Consider the following 25,803-nt stretch of genomic DNA (forward strand, 5'->3'; position numbering starts at 1 on the left):
ACAAAGAAGAGGGAGTCAAGCTATTCTCCAAAGCATGTGAGGGCAGGACAAGGAGCAATAAATGGAAACTAACCAAAGAAAGAAGCAACCTAGAACTAAGAAGAAATTTCCTAACAGAACAATTAATCCCTGGAGCAAACTTTCCTCCAGAAATTGTGAATGCTCCAACACTGGAAGTTTTTTGGAAGAGATTGGACAACCATTTGTATGAAATTGTAGAGGGTTTCCTGCCTCATCAGTCCCTTCCAATCCTGTTATTCTATTACTAGTCAGAAAAACTAATGAATAACATCCTAATAGTAAAGAAATATATAGCTATATTTTATAAGAAATCACAATTCAATAGCAGGAGTATATAGTCTATCATGGCTAATATTCAGCCGCAGAAATACTTTCTTTCATAAAGTATTGCTAAATCTACCATGTGAGATAAACATGAAATGTGTTCAGACTCTGCCCAACTGAGAGTTAGCTACCTGTGCTTTAAAGAATATTAGCCATTTTAATATGCCAGATACAGGGCAACGTGTTTGAACTTACCATAGGTAAAATACTCTATATCTGGTGGAAGTGTGACTACAGAAAGATCTGTCTCCTGGATATATTTGTCCACATAGTTTTGTGCTTTTGTAGCTTGTAGAAAGGCCAGCAGTCTAGCTGTGAAAGCAGCAATAAAAATAGATAGCATTCCAAAATCAAGAACATTCCAAAGCTGCAGAATATATTCACGGGGTCCTTCTAGCCACAGCTCTTTACACTCAGACCACATCATACCTGAAAAAGAAATGCAATGAAATCCGGAAAAATGTAATTAACGATGCAACCCAAATACACCAATCTGAGATTAAGTCACATGATTAATTTGACTTTTTAAAAAGACACCTGTATATGACTGTACTTTCAGACCAGAAATAAAAAGCATACGTAAGTCAGAATGATGCAGATGTTTTTATACCTACTTACTGTACATTGAATAACATGCCACTGCATACTATTATAAATTATGTGGTTTCTTACATCATAAAATAGTTGGAATTGGATTATATAATAGCAGCAGCCACACTATTAAAGAAATACAGTAAAAGGTCTTTAAATATTATGCTAAATCCACTGTAAGATCAATTAGCTAAAAATCTAATGATATGTGGGGGCCACTGTAATGTACAACTTTGCATTGAATGTTACAAGCAATTTAGTTGAGAATTCTGGGTGAATCACCCCTCTAAAAGGTAAGGGCAAACAATTTTGTTGTATACTTTCCATATTAACAATTCCACATGTTCTAGAGCAGCAGTCCCCAACCTTTGCTGCTTGGTAATGGGGGGAGGGAGAATAGAGCTATGTGAGTGCTAGGTCGGTACGCACGTGTGTGCATGCACATGCACAACTCAACTTCAAGTTGAGATGTGCATGCATGCATGGCAGCCAGTGTTCCCTCTAATTTTTTGGGGGGGTGGGCGGAAAAGTATAGTGTCTGAGCGGTAGTCCCTTCGGGACTGGGCGGCACTCTTTCCCTCTCACTCTTTCCCTCTCGGCTTCTGGGCAGGTTTGAAAAACTCTGAGTTGATGATGATTTTTAAGTGAGCCATTGCTCACTGCTCAGCTTAGAGGGAACTATGATGGCAGCCCACTGCTCATATGAATCAAGCTGTATTCACATGTGTGCTGGCCCAACATTCATGTGAGTCAAGCTATGCATGTATGCATCTGCATCAGCCCATGGCTCTGTTGTGAATAGGTCACGGCCCGGTAGGCGCCCCAACCCAAGGGTTGGGGATCCCTATTCTAAAAATCTTGCTGAGATGTATTTATCATTATAGCATCATGCAAAGATGTCTAAAATATATATACTGTACACAGCAATAAGGAAATAATATATATACACACAATGATATCTTGGTCTCAAAATTTGGCAGAATGGGAAAATAATCTGGAGCATAAACTATAAACTAACGCTAGCAAAATCATACAAGGAAAACCTATATAAGACGTTTTACTGTTGGCACCTCCCCCCCCCCGCACAATTTAACAAAATGTATCCAAATGTTTCACCACTATGTTGGAAATGTAAAAGAGAAATAGGGACTTATTACCACCTATGGTGTTCTGGTCCAATTGCAAAAAAGTTTTGGCGCAAAATCAAAAGCTATCTAGAGCAAATTGTGGCCCAAACAATCCTTTTAAACCTGAATTTTTCCTTCTACTTAATCCTTCATATTATAACAGCAGCAAGACTGCTATAGGCATAGACCGGGAAAGCAGAGACAGCCCCTGCAACTCTAAGCTTTATAATTAAGGCCCTCAAGTGCGCAGAAATGACCAAAATGACTTTGGAATTGCAGGAAAAAGATAAATCTGAATTCTACAAAATATGGGAAAATTGGTACAAATAGCTCAAACAGAAAAAATACATTAAAAATGTAAAGGAAAAGCAAAACTAGATACTCCTTCCTTGCACACATAAATAAAATAAAAATATAGAAATATTGCACCGTAAATCGATGGAAAATAAAACCCCTAAAACCGAATCCGTATCTTCCTCACAACTATGGAAAATGAATACAACACAATATACAGAACTAAAGAAAATAAACCTACAAATCCACACACCAGATACTAATACTTACCATTAGGTTGCTACATCATGAGATCAACAGTACAATTGACAAATTATGTCTTCTATATAACAAATAAATATATGCATGTAGTGAAGGAAAATCTTAATTGATGCTAAATAATTAACTATGTCTATATCCATATTAAAAAAAATACTGTAATTGAATATGTTTTATACGTTGTTTAAATTTATGTGTTCATCTGTATGGTTTTTTGTTTCCTTTTGTTTGTTTGTTTGTTCTTTTTCTTCTATTTTTATATATAGAAACTCAATAAAGTTTTTTTTAAAAAAAGGAAATAATATATACATACCAAGTACCCATATCATGATCAGCATTTCTGTCCAAGTGAACTGAGTTGTCTTAACTCGAAAGATCTGTTTTGGGTAATCAATAACTGTTTCATTTGGTAATACTGAGATGCCTTCAAATCTATCTGAAGCATTAAATACTAGTAGTCCCAAGAAAATAATGAAGGAGGCCGCATGTGCCACAAATTTCATAAATGGACTCCGGAGAATTTTCCCAAGCTAAAAAGCAAAGGAAAGGAGTGGTTTTTGCTTTGATTTTTTTCATCTATACATGCTTTCATTTTCAGCGAACAGCAATAGCAACAGCACAATACAGTATACCATTTTACAGTGCTTTACAGCTGTCTCAAAGCAGTTTAAAGAGTCAACATATCACCCCCAACAATCCAAACCCTCATTTTCCTAACCTCAAAAGGATGGAAGCCTGAGTAAACCTTTAGCTGGTGAGAATCGAACTGCAGTAGTCTGCACCACTATTGCATTCTAACCACTGCCACCAGGGGCCTTTGTGTCTAAAGGTATAAGTTACATTGGGATTTTCAAACGTTTTCATTTTGTCCATACATATAATTAAACCATGTTTTCCAGTTTGAAATGGCATTTTCTCACCTAAACAGGAGGGATCCAACTGAAAACAGCCATTTTTCTAAACTTGGGAATCTTCTGAGTAAGGAATTAAAAATGGAATACTTCTAATGAAGTCGGAAGAACCCATTTTGATTTCAAACATTTAAAGAAGTTTTTGACCATTCCATTTTAATTTTATAAAACAATACATCTTACAGGTAGATTAGTCCTTTAGTTAAGTAGAATGATAGATACACTGCACAAAAACTTTTTATAAGAGGGAAGTGCATAAGAAATATGGTTCTGTAGGTCAGTGTTTTTCAACCAGTGTGCCGCGGCACACTAGTGTGCCGTGAGACATGGTCAGGTGTGCCATGGGGAAATTAAACATGGGTCCCCAAACTACGGGCCACGGGCTGTATCCGGCCTGCCACCAGCCGCCTCCATCTGAACATAAACATTCCCCTCACAATCCCTCCATCTATCAGCGACAGGAAGAGTGGAGGCACAGGGAACGCTCACTAGGATTCATCCCAACCGCTAGTGATGAACCAATAGCAGGCCGCCTCTCATCCACACCCAGGAAGGTCCCCGCTCGGGCTGCCACGCACTTGTCATTGTGTGGCCGGGGTGAGTAGTTGAAGCTGCTACTCCTCCCCATGGTCCCAATTTCTAATCCTGGTCAGGACTGGAGGTAAATGTTGCCACCACTAGATGAAGCCTGTTCATCGAAACAGGTCCAGGTCAGTGTTCCCTCTAATTTTTTTTTGGGGGGGGGGGGGCGGGAAAGTATAGTGTCTGAGCGGCAGTCCCTTCGGGACTGGGCAGCACTCTTTCCCTCTCACTCTTTCCCTCTCGGCTTCTGGGCAGGTTTGAAAAACTCTGAGTTGATGATGATTTTTAAGTGAGCCTTTGCTCACTGCTCAGCTTAGAGGGAACTATGGTCCAGGTTTGACACTAACTGAGTATAAATGCATTTAGAAACTATATTATTAACTATATGTATAATATCTACTGTGTTAAAGTGTCATTATGTGTCATTTTGGTTGGTGGTGTGCCCCAGGATTTGTAAATGTAAAAAATGTGCTGCGGCTCAAAAAAGGTTGAAAATCACTGCTGTAGGTTACTGTTTCTCAGCAGGGGTGGTCGGATACAGAACTAGTACAGATGGAATACAAGGTAAAGTTGTGCTCCTGAATATATGGAATGTCACCTACTGTATGTGCTCCTGCCAAAACTGTCATTGCAATGTATCTATAATCCTCTGTTTATCTTCTTATCCTTCTTTAACCATACTGTTGGTCTGGTAGGGTTTTGCAAGCACTCCCTGAGAACTTGAGATTTTAAGGCATTCCCTGGTAAACCAGTAACCCATTCATACTGGGTGGATTAAGGAAATTAATATATCCTACTGGACAGGAAAAAAGCATTAGCAAGCATCATTTATAGGGCTTTGATACGTCTACAATCAGTTCTCTTTTCCAAATTTAAAGATACTGTAGCATCTCAAGATTGTACAAACAATGGGTCTTCTAATTATTAAAGGAGTTTCCTTTCTCTCTTTTCTAGTCCACTGGAGAAAAAAAGGGGGCGTTTAGTTATTTGCCTGGCAAACATGTATGGACAAAGTCCCAGAATATCTTACAATCAGCCAAGTTTCAACTCAAGCTTGCTCAGAAGTAAAACTCTATTAATAACTCTAAGTTCAGCAGAACAAGTTTGTGTGTACATGGTGTGCCACCTTTTTATTATTACTAAAAATAATGCAAAGTTGCTTTCATCCTTTATGAACAAACGTGCTGCTGAGGTAAATACAGTGTGACTCATTGCCTTTAGCCCTGTGGAAGATGGAAGAGATTTCTATCCATGTGCAGAAGCATAAATATAAATAAGCCTATATATATTCCAGAATCATCTGTGCACAGAATAATGATAAGGTAAGAAAAGTAACGTATTCTGTTCACTATACTAAGTGAAATAAATCAATAATAATAAATATCATGATAGTTTTTACACTGCTGTACAAAACAGTAATTTGGTGATCAGAATATTACATTATTTTTAAAGAGAAGCTTTCATACAAAGGAATTTTCCCTGGAGTTAATTAATTTAAAATTAAGGAAAAAATATAAGGAAAAAAAACCTCTGTACCCTGCTACATGGTGCAATCCAGTATCCTGTGGCAAGAAATGGAAGGCCCAGTGCAACAACCAGCACAACTAGACACTTAATAGCTATGGTCTGTTCCCGTAATCCTGAAAGGTTTTCATACCAGATGGTCAATAGCTGTTGCTGACAGTTAGGATGGGCTACAAACTGTGGGAAAACAGAAGAAAAATCAAGTTACACAGCACTGTAATTAGTGTTTCGCATCACTACAAATTTCTTGAAAATACAAGTAATTCTTGACTTATGATCACAATTGAGCCCAACATTTCTGCCGCTAAGTGAGACATTTGTGAATTTTACAACCTTTTCCTCCACATTTAAGAGAATCACTGCAGTTGTTAAGTTATCATGGTTATTAAGTGAATCTCACCCGCTCACCCATCTGCCTGCTGGGCTGACCTAAAAGCGGCATGTTCCCTTGTTGTGGGACGAATGTGGGACCAGAGGCGGACCGGAGATTGAACAAGCTGCAGCTCAAAGCAAGGCCCTGCAAGGCAGTTAAGCCTTGCCAGAGTAGATCTTCTTTCCCTGCCGCCAGCCTTACTTTCCAGCCCATGGGGTTCACACCATTCTCACAGCAGTGGCCCATGCTTGGTCAAAGTGCTTTGCCTGGCAAAGGAGGGGCAGCTGGCAGAGGGGCGATACAGGTGCTCCCTGGTCGCCCCCCAAAGCCCCCAGCATGCGAACCCCAGCAGTTACAGAGAATCAGAGCAGGAGAAGAGATGTGGGCTGGCGGGGAGCCAAGCAGTGATGGCTCAGCCCTGACTAGCTCATCTTCCCCTCTATACACCAGCTGTGGGGAGAAGGTAAGGTCACAGTCAGATGGGAAAGCTGAACTGTTGCCTAGCCCTGAGATTCTGGCAGGGTAGACACACACCTTGGTTGTGGTTCCCAGCCCTTTGTTTAAAAATCTCCCCAAAAGAGGGAGGGGAGGAAACCACACCCCCAGATCCTTTGTTGGACCTGGACTTTCTGGGCAACACAGGACTGGGCGCAATCACCCCTGACAGTGAGAACAATTAATCGGAGGAATGGGGTGTCTTCAGAAGTTGTGGGTATACCATTACTGAAGGTTTTTAAGAAGAAATGTGTCCATAATAGTATAGAATCTCATGCTTGAGCAGGGTTGGACTAGAAAACCTCCAAGGTCTCTTCCAACTCTATTATTCTTTATAAATCTTTCCATTCAGACTTACCAAGAGAATGTTGATAAACAATACTTGGAAATGTACATCAGGTCTTCTGATAACAAAATCTCATCTTATTGGTTAGTATCAAGGGAAGAAGACTTTTAAAAAGTTTCTTCTCTCACCATAACATGCAAGATGAGGAACAGACTGGCTGGGAGGGGAGGGGCGAGGAGAAGCCAGACGAGGTGTCCCTCCATTTAAGTGACATTGAGTTGCCATACCCACCCAGTCACACAATCACTTAGCCATGTCCACCTGATCACATGATCACCTAGCCACATCTACCTAGCCATGCCCACAGAACCTGTTGTTAAATTATTTGAATCCCACCACTGGCTTAGGCATACATTAAGTCTCTAATATAACATATCTGATATAACAGGGAAAGATTTAGGGTGGCCTAGACACTTCATTAACACAAAAACAAAGGAATACATTGTTACTAAACAAGTCAAAGTATTTTAAAATTTTAAAATTCTATTTTCATAAATCAAAGCTCTGGTGCAAGATATAAAGTTTGATGTAGCAATAAAAGGGTTTGTTTCAAATTCTGTATCTGGGTGAGAGAATACAGTAATGCCTTGTCTTACAAACTTAATTGGTTCCGAGATGAGGTTCTTAAGGGGAAAAGTTTGTAAGACGAAACAATGTTTCCCATAGGAATCAATGAAAAAGCGATTAATGCGTGCAAGCCCAAAATTCACCCCTTTTTGCCATCCGAAGCACCCGTTTTTGCACTGCTGAGATTACCCTGAGGCTCCCCTCCATGGGAAACCCCACCGCCAGACTTCTGTGTTTTTGCAGCGCAAAAATGGGCGCTTCGCTGGCAACGGAAGTCCGGAGGTGGGGTTTCCCAGCGAGGGGAGCCTCAGTGAAATCGCAGCATCGCAAAAACACCAAAGTCCTCGAAACCCCACCTCCGGACCTCTGTGTTTTTGCGATGCTGTGATTTCACTGAGGCTCCCCTCGCTGGGAAACCCTACCTCTAGACTTCCGTTGCCAGCGAAGCACCCATTTTTGCACTGCTGGGATTCCCCTGCAGCATCACAAAACACGGAAGTCTGGAGGTGAGGTTTCCCAGCGAGGGGAGCCTCAGTGAAATCGCAGCATCACAAAAACACCGAAGTCCTCGAAACCCCACCTCCGGACCTCTGTGTTTTTGCGATGCTGTGATTTCACTGAGGCTCCCCTCGCTGGGAAACCCTACCTCTGGACTTCCGTTGCCAGCGAAGCACCCATTTTTGCGCTGCTGGGATTCCCCTGCAGCATCACAAAACACGAAAGTCTAGAGGTGAGGTTTCCCAGCGAGGGGAGTCTCAGGGGAATTTCCAGCAGCGCAAAAACAGGTGCTTCGCTGGCAACGAAAGTCCAAAGGCGGGGCATCCCAGCAGTGGCAGTGGGTTTAGAAGGTGAAAATAGTTTGTAAGAAGAGGCAAAAAAATCTTAAACCCCGGGTTTGTATCTTGAAAAGTTTGTATGATGAGGCAGTTGTAAGACGAGGTATCACTGTATATATTTTGAATGTAGAACATGGTAGCACAGCTGTCCACGGTATGGTGCTGTCTAGGCAGATTTGTCTGCTGGCTGGAGGATACAATCTCATTTCAGCAAATATATCGTGTAGCATAAGAACTATTTACGTCCGTTTGAATTAACAGTCTAAAGAAAATATTTTGTCCTTCTTTCAGAATACTAGCAAAAACATCCGGAAAGAATAGAAGCAGCCTAATGAGAAACTCATTAGATATTATAATATTGACAGATTCATAATCCAAGTTTGGTTATAGATTGTTTACTAAAACAAAAGTCCAGTAAATACAATATCTTCCATCAAAGCAATAATGAAACAGCTAACAAGGTTCAGATATTATTTTTAATTTCCATCATAAATTACATTTATAACTCATGGCATCTATAAAAATTAGAAAGATTTCAAGCCTGATGCTCTTCACATTAAGTAATATTGACGTTGTCACTGAGAATTATGTATGAAAGAAAAATTGTGTCTTTTTAATTATGTTGCCAGTACAAGTTGGTGGTTTTATAAGATTATTAGCTTCTAAAACTATACATTAATAAATCTGCATGTTGCCACTTAAATCTAACACAGTTTTTTGAGGAAAAGTGCATTAAATTATAAGGTTGTCCAAATGGCATATTTGAAGCTATTAAAGACTTCCTACTGTATTAATTCTTATTGTTGTACCATTCTATCCTATTATTAGATACGTTTATTTAGCATCACAATAACACTTCAAAAAGCTAAAATGAGATTGGAAATCTCTAAAATATAAAGTTGTTCTTTCTTTGGGTGCGAATAGATTTGTTATTTTGGTCATCAGTCATTATGTGATTTTTTTTTCTCATGTAAGGGACAGTAATTGCCTATAAATTAATGACATTGGTTCATGTGCAACAAGGAAACATATGTCAAAAGAGCAGGTGAGACCTCAAACAAAATGTTGCAATTCAGCATTGTAGACAGCTGTGCCCTATTCCTGTTTAATCTCCTATCCATGATATTTCATTTTATGATGGCTTTTCTATAAGAAATCTTATTACAGACAGGCAAGTAAGTGTGTGTGTGTGTGTGTGTGTTCCTTTTTGCACATGTTCAGTAGAAGAGTTTCCCCAATGTCAGAGAAGAAGCATTGGTTATAGTTATCTAGTCTGGTAATGAAACATCTGCAGGCAAATAACCAAGCTTAGAGAGAACCAAGGACTCCATAGATGTGTGTGTTTGTGCAAATGAACTTGATAAATAGATGATTAGACAGCGAGACAGACAGACAGACAGAGAGATACACACAGTCCAAACATTGCAAGAAAATCTCAGCTTTCCATTTAATTTAGTTAATTCGTATGCATAGGGCAAAAAAAAAACCCTTCTGTTTTTTTTTAAAGTCAAAAACAAGTGCTTCTGCACATGCACAGTTCAAATTATCTTGCAAATGAAAAGAATTAATTCTCAAATATGTTCCCTGGAGCTGTACTTGTACCCAAATTGTACCCAAATTGGCAACTTTAAGACTTGTGGCTGGACAATTCTGGGAATTGAAGTCCACAAGTTTTTTAAAACTCCAATTTTTTTTAAAAAAAGTTGGTGATGCCCACAGACCAGCACCGAATGATCTGGTTCGGTGAAGTCATTATGACATCACCAGCAGGTCACTACCAGTTCGTGCAAACCAGTCTAAACCGGGAGGAACCCATCTCTCATCCACTCCCAATTTACTCTATATCTACCTTTTTTAAAATGTTCAAACAAGCAGCAAAACTCTTTGGGAGAGGGCTAGCCTTGTCAAGAACAGCACTGAAAGAAGCAAATTGAATCTATTAATTTTCCACTCTCTTTCTATGGCAAAACCAATTCCATTTCACTTAAAAAGCAGTTTTAAAATAAAGATAAAATTCTTGATTTTTTTCCTTCTTTTCCCTCCTCATACTTCAAGGAGTCAACTTTTCTAAGCCAGCATACATAGGTTTAAAATTCCACTGACTTGTCCCAATCCTAATAATTATGCTTAAACTAGCAAAAGAAAAAGAAAAACATCTCCTTGACCTGTATTAACATGCCACGTAATATAGGCTTCAATAGAGAATATCAGCAGAAAAGACAGGAAAAAAGAATCAATGGATTCAACCTGTCTTCTCAAAGCAATTCAAACTCAATCTAAAACAAATCAGAATGCTTTCTCATTTCTGACAATGGAACTTCCTTCTTTCCTCCTGTATTTTTAAGCAGCAATTATTACATTATTTTTTTTTTAATGCCATCTATCACCTATTCTAGGGCAGTGATTTTCAACCTTTTTTGAGCCGCGGCACATTTTTTACATTTATGAAACCCTGGGGCACATTGAGCGGGGGGAGGATGGGGGCTAAAAAAAGTTTGGACAAAAAAATTCTCTCTCGCTTCCTCCCTTTCGCTCTATGTTTCTCTCCCTCCCTCTTTCTCTCCCTTCCTTCTTTCTCTCTCCATCCCTCTTTCTTTCTCTTCCTTCCTCTCTTTTTTGCTCTTTCTTTCTTTCTCCCTCCCTCCCTCCCTCTGTCTTTCTCTCTCTCTCCTTCCCTCCCTCTCTTTCTCTCTATTGCTTTCTTTCTCTCTCTTGCTTTCTTTCTCTTGTTCACTTTCTCTCTCTCTTGCTTTCTCTCTCTTGTTCTCTTTCTCTCTCTCGCTCTTTCTCTCTTTTGCTTTCTCTCTCTGAGCTTCGCGGCACACCTGACCATGTCTCACGGCACACTAGTGTGCCCCGGCACACTGGTTGAAAAACACTGTTCTAGGGACATCATTAGGGTTTCAGCTGTTGGTCTTTTCACAAATATGCCTTTAACTGCTATCATTCAAAACCACTGTCACACATAGAATGTCACAAGTACACACTTGTACTGTATTTCCTTTCAAAACAGCCCCAGGGTAGAAAAGAAAAGGAAGGGAGCTGGATAGCTATGAAAGGAGGGAAAGAGATAATTAGACAAGAAAAGAGAGTGAAACTTGGTTCAGCTGCAAGTATTTCTTAACTTTATAACCACAATTGAGTCCAAAATTTCCATGGCTAAGCACAGATGTTTTTAAGTTTTGCCCCGTTTTTCACTTTTTGCCATGATTGTTAAGCAAACCATGAGGTTGTTTTCTGGCTTGCCTCACTGATTTTGCTTCTTAGAAGCCAGCAGAAAAGGTTACAATGGTGATCACATGACCCAGATCAGTGCAATTGTCATAAATACATACATGCCAGTTAGTTTTATTTGCAGTTTTCTTCTCACTCCATACATAGAAACATAGAAGTCTGACGGCAGAAAAAGACCTCATGGTCCATCTAGTCTGCCCTTATACTATTTTCTGTATTTTATCTTAGGATGGATATATGTTTATCCCAGGCATGTTTAAATTCAGTTACTGTGGATTTATCTACCACGTCTGCTGGAAGTTTGTTCCAAGGATCTACTACTCTTTCAGTAAAATAATATTTTCTCATGTTGCTTTTGATCTTTCCCCCAACTAACTTCAGATTGTGTCCCCTTGTTCTTGTGTTCACTTTCCTATTAAAAACACTTCCCTCCTGGACCTTATTTAACCCTTTAATATATTTAAATGTTTCGATCATGTCTCCCCCTTTTCCTGACCACAATCTTTTTTTAAACAATGCTAAAAATAACAATACAAATAAATATGTGTAATCCTAATATATTTATTTATTTATTCGATTTTTATGCTGCCCTTCTCCTTAGACACAGGGTGGCTTACAACATGTTAGCAATAACAATAGTATCTTTCAAACTCATGCAGGGGTGATTATGTTATGAACTAACTCATATTATCTTACTGCTGCCTAAACATCTTAATTTTACCCTATTTTGCCAAATGCAAATCATTAAGAAATGATCAGCATTTTTGCACCATTGAATTTGGCTTCCTACAGACCATTGTACTCTACTAAACATATGAGCAGGAAAGAAACAGTATAGGATGAGGTGAAAAAAGTATGGTTAGTCAAAGAATCAGAGGTGTTCCATTAGCACACTTCCTCTCAAAACAGAAAGTCCTTGAATATCATAATATATAATCAAGAATTTTAAAAATGCATCAAATGCTGTTTTAATGATTGAGTCTAAGGACATTATCCACATCATTTAACCAAAGCTAGGCATCTCAGAAAGTGACAGGCTTTAACACATTGAGATTTATATCAGGAGCCATGAAACTCTGAGAATACACTATAGTGGTGAATGCAAACCCGTTCAAGTAAAAATAAATCTAAGTGTCATTGTAGTTTCATCCTGTAATAATTGGCCAGTAGAATATCAGGAGTAGTGATCCAAGGTAATTTTCCATCAATGATGTGATCCAGAAAGCATTGGCAACTTTTTAAAATATAGCTGTTCCTTTTCTAAAAATAGAAACTTATCCTTAGCAAGGATTGGTTTCTCAATTTTCATCTAGAAATAATCCATATATCTCATCACAACAGATACAAATACAAGATGATCTACACCAGTGTTTCCCAACCTTGGCAACTTGAAGATATCTGGACTTCAACTCCCAGAATTCCCCAGCCAGCATTCGCTGGCTGGGGAATTCTGGGAGTTGAAGTCCAAATATCTTCAAGTTGCCAAGGTTGGAAAACACTGATCTACACCATCATTTCAGTCCTGAATTGTTTTCTGGAAGTAATGTGGAAATAATACAGCTGCATTTTAGTAAGGGCATGATGCAGCATTCCAATCTGAAAACTGTGGCACAATACTTGCTATAACAGTATTGGGCATTTTTCAAGACAAGCACCAATTTGGATTGATTGATTGATTGATTTGATTTTTATGCTGCCCTTCTCCTTAGACTCAGGGCGGCTTACAACATGTTAGCAATAGCACTTTTTAAACAGAGCCAGCATATTGTCCCCCAATCCGGCTCCTCATTTTACCCACCTCGGAAGGATAGAAGGCTGAGTCAACCTATAATAATATATTATTATTATTCAATTTATTAGATTAGATTGTTGTTGTTGTTGTTTGTTTATTATTGTTGTTATATCTTATTATTATTATTATTATTATTATTATTATATGATATATAGTTAAATCTAAGCATAGTTTACATAGACAAAATGTCAATATAAGCGTGTGTGTGTGTGTGTGTGTGTGTGTGTGTATTTGTATTTTATTATTTGGGATTATATTTTATCTATATTTTATCATGTGTTTTTATTGATTGAGTATTGGTGATGAATGCTGTCCTGATCATTTTTACTGTGTGATGAAGAAAGAGATACAGATATGAAAAATAAATAATGAATAAAACTGTAAGATCCTTGTAGTTTTGTGAGTGGAAGGATTTAAAGAAAGTTCCTCATTGATAAGAATTTCCATTAATGATTCCACAATTAATAATCCTGGAAAGGAAGCAGGAGGAGGAGGAAAAAAGAAGGATGGTAAGGATAAAAAGCTATAAGCTTGTCTTCTCCACTTTCAGTTAAGGCAGTAAAAATATTCCAATCTGGAAATCACAATAAAACCTTTGGAAAGAAAAAAAATTAGACAACCGAGAGACATATTATGCAAAGGAACCAAAGTCTAAAACCAGACCTGGAGAAATATAGAGATATATAGGGGAAAATTGAGGATAAATAGCCATTTACCTATCTTATTTTACATTTAGCACTTGTATTATTCTGACATCTGTGCATTTAAATGGAATAGAAATCATTGTACAAATCATTGCCTATATCACATGCAAATCTTAACATCTGAATTTAAGCAATGGAATTAAAAGCAAAACAAGAATACAACATCCTCTTATTTATTAAAAAAAATACAAATCCTGTTAGAGATCCTGAAAGTAGAAGCATAATATGGTTCTTTCTTATCTTTAAAGGTTTTAATAGCCAAAAACAGACATACAGAACAGTATTAATTGGATTATGTATGACAGTGCTATCATCTTTTAAAAGGCCAATTTCACTCTTATCTTTGACATCTGTTTAGCAGCAGCATATTATTGCAACAGAGCACAAAGATAAAATTGACACTAAAATGTTTAAGGTTATTAATGCATGCAGGTTTATGACAGAGTCCACTAGATACATTGTTTGAAAGATAATTCTTTACCTTTTTTACTTCGTATTTAATTGCCAGTTTGACACGGCTCAGTGAAGCTCTGTGCCTCTGAATTTCAACTGGCTCTGCTTCCAAATCTCCATTCAGAATGGCTTCCACCTCTTCAGAATCCCGACAGAGATCAAGAACACCAACAACAAAGTCCTTGCATTGCATAGACAACTTACGGTAATCATTCTAGAAGACAGAAATAAAACAGCTTCTGAGCCCTTAAGTCACATACAAGCATTGCCCTAAATAATTTCATGGTTATCTATCTTCCTAACTTGGACATTTTGTCCAAGTTAGATTACATGTTTATAAATGATACCATGTCTGCCTACTTCATGTTATTTAAATGATATTTTACACTGCACAGAAAAGCATATACCTATGAGAGATAATTGAGAAAGACATCTACAGGTAAAATACATTATTTGTTAGTGAAAAACTTTCAACAATTGCAAAAGAATGATGTCTCAGTAGGTGTGAGAAATTATGGTATATATAGTGATGGAAGATATTTTGGAAAGATAAACATGGCTTCAGCCCTGCAAGGATTTTTAGCTTAAAAGTTTATACAGTATTGTAGACTACATATTAAGGAAAGTAAAGGAGGCATTAGAGGCTCATCATGTCCATTGTAAGGCATTTACAATGATGAATCACTATATTTGATAACAAGGTAAAGATTCTTAATAGCAGCTTACAGCAGAAATACACTTTAATAAATTCAACTGTACCACAGTTATGTGTTAAAAGATGTGTTAAAGATGATTATGGGACTGGAACAGCGGTGGGTTGCTCCCGGTTCAGATCAGTTCTTAGAACCTGTAGCACTGGCAATGGGAAGTTCCACCCAGCCACCCAAGACACTTCTGCACATTGGCAAATTGGCAGCAAAATTGTTTAAAAACCATCACTGGACTGGAGGATAAAACATATGAAGAACAGCTGTAGGAATTGGGTATGTCTAGTGAAAACAAGTAACAGCTATATGATAACAGTGTTCCAATATCTAAGAGACTGTCACAAAGAAGAGGGGATCAACCTGTTCTCCAAAACACTGGATGGCAGGACAAGAAGCAATGAAACTATCAAGGAGAAAACCAACCTAGAACTAAAGAAAAAATTCCTCACTGTTAAAACAATCAATGGAACAGTTTGCCTCCAGAAGTTGTGGGTGTTCCAATATTGGAGGTTTTTAAGAAGAAACTGGACAACCAATTAACTAAATCCGATTAATAAATAATAAATAAATAAACCATCTGTCTGAAATGGTATAGGACTTTTTGCTTCAGCAGAGGGTTGGACTAGAAGACCCCCAACCCTGTTATTCTGTTCAGTGGGAAAAACCCTGGTTAAAGATAAAGGTTTTCCTTTCCAGTTATATCCAACTCTAGGAAGTAGTGCTCATCTCCATTTCTTAACAATGGGAACCAGCAAAGACATTTCCATGATCATGCGGCCAGCATTACTATAAGCCAGTGCTTCTCAAATAATGGGGCGCTCCCCTCTGGGGGGCACTGAGCAATACCAGGGGGTAAGTGTGACCCCAGGGAACATGCATGGTCCCGCTCAATCAATTCCCCCAGACAGGGAGTGTTTTCCCAGTTGCACTCTGCTCCAAGCCAAGAAGAGAAGGTGGTCAGGTGGGGCGGGGTGGCTGCGTGGGTTCTTGTTGTTCTCAGCGGGTACCACGGTAGCCAAAAGCAGAGTGGCAAACCTGCTGCTGGACAAGAAGGAGCATCCTCTGCAGCTGGGCAAAAGCTTCAAATGGCACTCTAAAGCCTCCTTCCACACCATTCGTTGTGAGTGCTCGGCGGAGGCACCGCTTATGAGCCATGCCAGCAACCCCAAAACATTGGCTTGATTAAGCTGGCCTGGCCGGGGCCAGTGTCAAGAGGGCCCTAACCATGGTAGCCTATGCCTGCCTAACTGAAAAGCGGACTGTGCGGAGATGGACAGGCTATCCAAAAGATTAGAGGGAAAAGAAGAATCAGATTATTACAAAACATGGGCAAAATTCTATGATTGGCTAAAGAAAAGAACAATAAAGAAATAAATAAAAATGTATGCGAAGCAACACGTCAAATAAAAGAATTCAAAAATTAATATTATGTAAAAGAAGTGAAATTCTCTGATCAAACATCCAAAAAGTGGGGAAACTTTCATTTCCCAAATGTTGTATGTGTATGTTTTTATGTATGTTTTTTCTTTTGTCTTGTATGTCATATTTGTAAAAAACCACAAATAAAATATATTTAAAAAAAGCAAAGCAAAGCAGATCCACTGAGTTCAGTGTGGCTTACTCCCAGATAAGTGGGCAGAGCAGCCTTTCCCAGCCAATAGTTTGCTTGCAATATTAAGAAAATAATAAGAAAATAATAAATATTAACACTAAAATTCCATCGGGGCCCAAATCGGAGAGTTGTGGAGGAGCAAAATGTTTACTTCTTCCTGGGGAGGGAGGGAATAACAGAAAATAATTGAGAAGTACTGCTATAAGCTGAAGCACATGAAGTGCTGTTACCTTCCCACAAAGTGGTACCTATTTATCTACTTGCATTTGGATGCTTTCAAACTGCTAGGTGGCAGGAGAAGGGACAAGTAACAGGAGCTCGCCCCATCGCTCAGCATTCAGGTCTTAAACCCAGGCTGACAGTTTTTCAGCAGAAAGGTTCAGTATGTTTAACTGCTGAACCATTGCATCACTCACTATAAGCTTGGTCACAGAATAGCAAGGGCTCCTGTCTATAGAAGGTTAAAGATGAAGAAATTAGTACCACTCCTCCTCCAAAAAGATTAAAATGTATGCAGACTGTATCCAGATCAGTTCGAAGTGTCCAGTATAACTTTATGTTCAACAATTGTTTCACTTTATGCACTCATTGCTTTAGTTATATTCCCCAATATTATCTCATCCCCTTGGCAAGAGAAGAAACCTGGCAATGAATCAGCTTGCAAACTCATCTCAGACTAAAGTGCTGTGGTCAGCTCCACATAGCCTTATTTGTCATAAGTTATAAAGCTCTAATTGATGGATTGCAGGAACTGAGTCTTTAAGGAAAACTCATGGCTGTCAGTTCTGGTTTAATTTTTTGACAAACAAACCCCCGCCCCCAATTTGTTCCCTATCTGCAGCATTCTATAATATCTCATCCAAAGAAAGGTTTGGTAAAACTCGACAATTTACACTTTTGTTTCATTTCGGGTGATGTTTAAGATATTGCCCAAATATACATTTTAGATCTTTTTATAATTTACAGTCACTCTGGCTAGAGGAAAAATCATTTTCGCAAATGTTGCATGAAGTTACAGAAATAAAATGGATAAATAGCAATAGCAGTTAGACTTATATCAGCGGTGGGTTGCTCCCGGTTCGGACTGGTTCTTAGAACTGGTAGCGCAGGCAGCAGGAGGCTCCACCCACCCACCCAGGATGTTTTGGCACATGCATAGTAGCATCATGCGTGTGCGCTTGTGCAATCCAGCAGTAAAGGGTTTTAGAATCCACTACTGACTTACTGTATATATTGCTTCACAGTGCATTACAGCCCTCTCTAAGCGGTTTACAAAGTCAGCATATGCTTCCAACAATCTTGGTACTCATTTTACTGAGCTTGGAAGGATGGAAGGCTGAGTCAACCTTCAGCTTGTCAGGATCAAAGGAATTGAACTCCTGGCTATGTGGGCAGATTTAGCATTCAATGTTGCATTTTAACCACTGTGCCACCATGGCTTTTCATTCTTTAAATGAAATAAATGAAAACTCTCAAAGCAGTGTTGGATAGAGAGAATATCCACTTGATGTTCGAAGATACAACTGGTTCAGAATGCAGTAAGGCAAGAGCCGGGGTGGCGCAGTAGGTAGAGTGCTGTACTGAAGGCCACTGAAGCTGACTGTAGATCTGTAGGTCAGCGGTTCAAATCTCATCACCAGCTCAAGGTTGACTCAGCCTTCCATCCTTCCGAGGTGGAAGGACCTGGAGGTGAGGACCTGGATTGTGGGGGCAATATGCTGGCTTTCTTAAAAAGTGCTATTGCTAACATGTTGTAAGCCACCCTGAGTCCAAGGAGAAGGGCGGCAATTGTCTTCCAGGGGGTGATACAAGGTGCTGATTCTCAGTTATAAAGCATTTCATTGATTACAGTGATTGATATTCATAGGACTATTTGTGGGTCTTCTCCGGGTCCCATCAACTAAACAATGTCGCTTGGCGGGACCCAGGGGAAGAGCCTTCTCTGTGGTGGCCCCGACCCTCTGGAACCAACTCCCCCCAGACATTAGAATTGCTCCCACCCTCCTTGCCTTTCGTAAGCTTCTTAAAACCCACCTCTGCCGCCAGGAATGGGGGAATTGAGATACTCTTTCCCCCTAGGCATTTACAATGTTATGCATGGTATGTCTGTATGTATGTTTGGTTTTACAATAGTGGTTTTTAACTGTTTATATTGGATTGTCATATGCTGTTTACTACTGTTGTTAGCTGCCCCGAGTCTACGGAGAGGGGCGGCATACAAATCCAATCCAATTCAATCCAATCAAATCAAATTTTTCTCTAAACATTTCTTCCCATTCTGTAAAATGGGTTGATACAGACTCTTCAACAAAAATCTTATGGGACCCCAAAGGCATGTCTTCTCTGTTGTTATTCTTGCCCTCTGGATAGCATTCTTGGAAATCCTAATAGTTCCAGCCATTTTTTTTAATGATAGCTTTAAACCTGGTTTTTCTAGCAGGTCTAGGCCAGGTCAATTATAAATTTTATTTTTTTTAATTGTGTCTGAAATAATGACGATTTTATGCTTAGCGTCTCCTTGAATTACTTGCTATGAGGTAGCCTTATAAAATGGAAAAAACAATGAATTATGTGCTAGGCTTAGCAACAGCAGCATTTTATTTCCAACAAAACAAATTATTTCTCTTTAACATTTCTCCTTTCATATTCCTTAATTCCTCAATTCTTTAAAAACTATTTAAAGAACAAAGGACTGTTCACAATTATACTTATATTATTTAACTGAATATAGCCTGCAGCTTTCCTTTTAATGTATAATCATGAAATTACCTGAAGCTTTTTTAGATTAAAGAATGTAATCTCTCTGTCTTCAAATGAGTTTTAATCTTTTAAAAATATTTTAATCTTAGTAACTTAATTTAAGATGCTATATTAAACCTTGCATTTTTAAATATTTTTCATTTCTAACTTTGAATCCAAGCTTCTAAATGGGAGAAAAATACTGCAATTCCATGCATTGTTTCTAAAGAATTAATAGCAGCAAAATAATTTAGACTTATTTCCAAGAAAATAAGATTCGAAAAAAATAAAATAAAACGAAGACGCAAATATTATCTTTTTTATATTATTTAGCAATAGCATGTAGCATTTAGCCTTATATACCACTTCGTAGTGCTTTTAAGGCCCTTTCTAAGCGGTTTACACAATCAGTATATTGCCCCCAACAACCTGGGACCTCATTTTACCCACCTTGGAAGGATGGAAGACTGAATCAACCTTAAGCCGGTGACGAGATTTGAACTCCTGAGCTACAGCTAGCAGTTAGTAATCTGCAGTGCTGCACTCTAACCACTGCATCGCCTCAGCTTAGTACAGCGGTCCCCAAACTACGGCCCGTGGGCCACATGAGGCCCGCTGAGGCCATTTATCCGGCCCACGGGTGAGTGACACAACACAGTGTTCCATCTAATTTTCTATGAATAAAATGCGGTATTTTGTTAGTAACTAATATCAATTATCAAAAAAGTTGCAAATTTTTTTTTCTAATTTTGTCATCCAGTTACATTCATTTTCTTTTAATTAAATTCCCTCCTTAATGTTCCTTCAAAAAGTACACCAATTATATTTCTAACTTATTAACCATTATGCCAAAGTGCTTCCTTCTTTCTTTATACATTTTTCTATAAACCAAGAAAACCTACAATCAGATGTTAACAAAAAAAATTAAAAAACAAAACCTAAACATATATGAATTTCAGACTTCTTCCCCCCCCCCCAAATGGTACATTCCCATTTTGTTTTTTACTTTAAAATAAGGTATGTGCAGTGTGCATAGGGATTTGTTCATAGTTTTTTTAAATAGTCCGGCCCTCCAACAGTCCGAGGGACAGTGAACTGGCCCCCTGTGTAAAAAGTTTGGGGATGCCTGGCTTAGTATTTCAATCACATTCAGAATCTTTCGGACATCTCTGAAACCTGCAGCATTTTGTTTCTGAACATGCCCTAAAACACTTTATTTTTAAAATATATTTGCAAAATCCAGATCCCATTCAAATCAGGAGTGAATTTCATTGTAGTTGCTACTGGACAGTAATCCCCCAAATTTTGCTGTGATTAGTAGGGGGAAAGAAACAGCAATACAGCAGTCACCTTTGTACTTACTGTTTAAAGATGCCTTTTTTTGAAATTTCAACGAATAATCTTTTAATGCTATATTGCCATTCATGTTTTAACTGTGAGTTATCTGCACATTGCAGTGGGTATTTATAAGCTATAATATTAGAGGTTTATAAGCCATTATAATTGGATTTATATCAGGGGTGGGTTCTAATTTACCTTGTTTCCAGTTTGGTTCTTCCCACGCACACATAGTGGCAAAAAATCCAAAAGAATTCTCCCCCAAAAGCCAAAACCAAGATGGCAATTCCTATACAGTGCCGGAAACTCAACTTCTGTGCATGCGCAGAAGAAAAAGCACCCAGAAAACAATCCCCCTCCCCGAAAAATGGTATTAAGAATCTTTACCTTATTATCAAATGGTTACAGACCATTTTCCTGCATTGTAATATTATCTCAGGATGTATTTACTCCTGACAGATTCCCCCCCGAAAAAATCCAAAAAAGTTTCCAAAATAGGATGGCGGCACCCTCACTAACACCAACTAAACATGTTCTGTGAAATCAACATGACATCACCAGCAGTTTGCTACTAGTTCAGGAGAACCAGTCCGAACCAGGAAGAACCCACGTCTGGTTTATATATTGCATTAAGACTTTCAACAATGTAATTGCTTTCTTTTGATATAGGAAGCTGTCAAAGCCCACCCACTGAATGAGGAAAACATTTTCAAAGTGTTGGTTATGACCTTTAAAGCCCTTCATGGCACCGGACCATATTATCTCAGGGACCGCCTTCTGCTGCACAAATCCCAGCGACCAGTTAGGTCCCACAGAGTGGGCCTGATCCGGGCCCCGTCAACTAAACAATGTCGTTTGGCGGGACCCAGGGGAAGAGCCTTCTCTGTGTTGGCCCCAGCCCTTTGGAACCAACTCCCCCCAGAGATTAGAATTGCCCCCACCCTCCTCGCCTTTCGTAAACTTCTTAAAACCCACCTCTGCCATCAGGCATGGGGGAACTGAGATATTCTTTCCCCCTAGGCCTTTACAATTTACGCATGGAATGTCTGTATGTATGTTTGGTTTTTATAATAAGTGTTTTTTTAGTTATTTTAGTATTGGATTGAATTGTTACATGCTGTTTTTATCATTGTTGTTAGCCGCCTTGAGTCTACGGAGAGGGGCGGCATACAAATCCAATAAATACATAAATAAATTTTCACAGTGCTGAAACAAACAGGAATTTCAATTCCAGCACTGAAACTATTAGGATGTAACTTTCAGTCCAGCCCACCAATGAATGCCAAACAGATGGAGATAATAAAAAGACATGGAAAAGGAATGGTGTTCTTGAACATACCAAAAAGCAGAGCCGAACCTGGCTCTCCAGTACATATGGGAAAGTTCTAATAATAGCCACAGCAGCAAATAAGTATGTAGGAGATCTGAAGCCGCTGAAATAACATTTGAGTATGATCGTACAATTCCGCCTACTTACATACATGTCATTATAGCTAAAGGCTTCTTTACACCATAGCTGCTAAATCAAAGCCACGATTTAAACTGCCCAGAAATTACTATAGCACAATAAAGATGCCAGAATGTATAACATATATTACCATAGATTCTATACATACCTTGCTATGTTCCACAATAGGAGCCTAACATCAACTCTCAATCGAGCAATTACATAAAGCAAGGATCTTTGTAAAATGGCTAATACATTTTAAAATTACTTTGCAAATAATATACCGAGAAGGCTCACCTACAAGGCCTATAGAAATGTAGAGCTGGTTGGTTAAATTGCTATCAACAGTGACAATTTATTTCTAACTGTTATGTTATCATGTTCCTATAGCAATGGATCTAGAGACTGAGACCAACCACTTCTCCTTCACTTAGGAAATGGTTTGAAAGCGGATTCAAAGGGCCTGCCACTGAGTTGGATCTGCTTTAACTAAAATGTATAACAGGTCAACAAAAAGCCATTGCATCAGACCTAGGCATTTTATGGCACACAGGAAAGCTGTATCCACCCAAGCAAGAGAAAGAGAACATAGGAAGAAAATGTAATGCTCAACCCACTGGCGTGCCTATTTTTTATTTTCTCCGGCAAAAGGCCTCAACTTAGCCAAGAGCCTTATTTTATTTCTTTAGTTTGTATCATTTATACAGCCATCTCACACAGCTTAATTTAGGCTCTGAGCAGTTTACAAGATTGAAAACAAACTTTCTATGTCAGTTACCATCTGCAGTATATAAAACTGCTGTTGCTTTAAAGTCATTGTAGTTTTAAAAAACAGCTTTGCTAAGCACAATATAGGGTGAGAAAGGAATGATAAAAGCCAATTAAAATGTACAGTTAATTGGTACAAGAGTATGAAGCAAATTAAATTCTCTCCATCACTAATTGATTCTGCTTCTTAATCAGTGTTCTCTCAGTAATTGCTCTTTTCTATAGCTCTCGTAAATTTAACATCTAATAATCACAAGAAATACCCTAATGGACAGTTACTGCTATGCCTGATGCTAGTAAGTAAGAACAACTTGCAGGTTACTAGATCAACAAAGGATGAAAACTTATTAAGGCTTTGTAAATATAATTAGCTGCACTTGGCTGAACATTTCCTGGATTAAAAATATGACATTTCTATACCATTGTCTGTGAGTAAATAATTACTACATTCATATAATCTAAGCATTGATTTAAACTATGGATTGTTCATTCAACTAAAATAGTTGGATTGACTATCCATTCATGTCAAATAAGAATGGCCAGATTCATATATAACAAACAAACCATATTATTCCTTGTCTAAACCCATTTTTTAAAAAAAATCCCAATATGAGATGAGAAATACCATATTTCTTGTAAAAAAATTTTTTTGTTGAATTTCATTTCATAAATTATCCATTTTTATTTCTTCAAATGAGGAAAACCTGCTTTATTTAAACTGCAGTACTAAAATATGGGTTTGTCAAAAACAGATCATGCCAAACAAATCTTATCTCATTTTTTGAAAAAGTGACCACATTAATGGACTAGCTAAATGCTGTGGAGATACCGGTAGTACACTTGTATTTCAACAATGCATTTGACAAAATAAACCTCTATTTCTAAATACGGTAAGTTAGAAAAATGAGGAATATACAGCATCACCACCAGCTGACAAACCATACTCAACATGTAACCCCTAATGAAGCTACATCCACACTCAACATGTAACCCCTAATGGAGCTACATCTACATGGAGGCGGGACAGGTGCAGCAATGTACTCTAAGATTCTGTCTTAGATCCAGTACTCTTCAAAATCTTCATTAATGAATTAGAAGAGAGAATAGAGGGAAATTCATCAAATTTGCAGACAACACCCTAGAAGAGGGGTCAGCAACCCGCAGCTCCTGAGCCACAGGACTGACCCCCTGCTGCGGCTCCCTGTCCCATCACTGTCTGGCTTCGCCCTCCTTCCCTCACCTGGCCTGAAAAGGTAAGGACGATGGCGTGAATGGAGAAGCGGCTGTGGCTGATTCTCTGGCACTGGTTGAGGAACATAGCCATCCCGGCTGAAGCTTCCCTTCAGGTGACTGTCCTCCCCATCTCATAACTCCCTGGATAGCTGTGACGGGGTCAGAGCTGCAGTGTGTGCATGCATGGGAAGATCCTCAAGTGAGCACCAAATGCAGCAAAGGCACATTTGGAGGGCAGGTGGCGGGGACTGCTTTCTTAAGGAAGGTCATTGGATGTGGCTTAAGGATCTGGCCATTGCAATGTCCCGTCCTGTCTCCCCTGTCCCCTGCAGCTCTTCGGCTGAGTGGGGTGGGCGTAAGCTTCAGCTCAAAGCAGCAGGAAGCGAAGGTTCTCCCCCCTCCTTTTCCTCCTCTGCGGGGAGACGGGCATGGCAAGGCGATGGCCAGATCCCCAGGTCAGGAGAGAATCAGCCCTGTAGCTGCCTTCATGCCAAATGTGTGCATAAGGCAGCCTTCACTTCAGGCTGCTTCAGGCTGGAGGCAACACTCTCCCTGCTCAACCGAAGAACTGCAGGGGAGATGGGACAGGACATGGCAAGGTAATGGCCGGATCCATAAGACAGGAAAGAAGCTCCTTAAGCAAGCAGACCCCTGTCCTCTGCATGCACCTTTGTGTCTTGAGGAGGATCTCCCTGCATATGCCACAGCCAGCCAGGGAATCGTGAGAAGGGGAGGAGGGTCACCCAAAGAGAAGCCGGGAGTGGCAATAGTTCCTCAGCACACAGAGGGAGAAGGGGAGAGAGGGGGAGAAAGAGAGAGATGAGGGAGGTAGAGGGAGAGAGATGGGCAAGGAGGAAGGGAGACAGATAGATAGAGAGAGAGAGAGAGAGATTCATTCATTCATTCATTCATTCATTCATTCATTCATTCATTTATTAATTAGATTTGTATGCCGCCCCTCGAAGCGGCTCACAACAAAAACAATACAAATCCAATACTAAAACAATTTAAAACCCTTAATATAAAAACAGTCATACATCTCATACAGACCATGCATAAAGCAAAAGCAGCCCAGGGGAATCAATTACCCCATGCCTGACGACAGAGGTGAGTTTTGAGGAGTTTGCGAAAGGCAAGGAGGGTGGGGGCAGTCCTAATCTCCGGGGGGGGAGTTGATTTCAGAGGGTCAGAGCCGCCACAAAGAAGGCTCTTCCCCTGGGTCCCGCCAAGCGACATTGTTTAGTCGACGGGACCCAGAGAAGGCCAACTCTGTGGGACCTAACAGGTCACTGGGATTTGTGCGGCAGAAGGCGATCCCGGAGATATTCTGGTCTGATGCCATGAAGGGCTTAATTGGTCATAACCAACACTTTGAATTGTGACCGGAAACCGATCGGCAACCAATGCAGACTGCGGAGTGTTGGTGTAACATGGACATACCTGGGGAAGCCCATGATAGCTCTCGCAGCTGCATTCTGCACGATCTGAAGTTTCCGAACACTCTTGAGAGGTAGCCCCATGTAGAGA

The 25,803-nt window shown here is 39.3% G+C and overlaps 1 protein-coding gene across 1 annotated transcript in view; it reads right to left on the reverse strand.

Moving 5' to 3' along the window:
• TRPC3 (transient receptor potential cation channel subfamily C member 3) overlaps window positions 1-25,803 on the reverse strand; it is a 62,322-nt gene that overhangs the window by 14,493 nt on the left and 22,026 nt on the right. Inside the window, exons 3-6 of the mRNA XM_070756629.1 lie at window positions 14,461-14,646; window positions 5,645-5,809; window positions 2,929-3,145; window positions 541-774 (exon numbers count right to left, since the gene is read on the reverse strand). Of these exons, the coding sequence (XP_070612730.1) occupies window positions 541-774; window positions 2,929-3,145; window positions 5,645-5,809; window positions 14,461-14,646 (802 nt within the window). The remainder of the gene's footprint in view (window positions 1-540; window positions 775-2,928; window positions 3,146-5,644; window positions 5,810-14,460; window positions 14,647-25,803) is intronic.

Source organism: Erythrolamprus reginae, chromosome 7 (assembly GCF_031021105.1).
Source record: "Erythrolamprus reginae isolate rEryReg1 chromosome 7, rEryReg1.hap1, whole genome shotgun sequence".
Taxonomy (NCBI): Eukaryota; Metazoa; Chordata; class Lepidosauria; order Squamata; family Dipsadidae; genus Erythrolamprus; species Erythrolamprus reginae.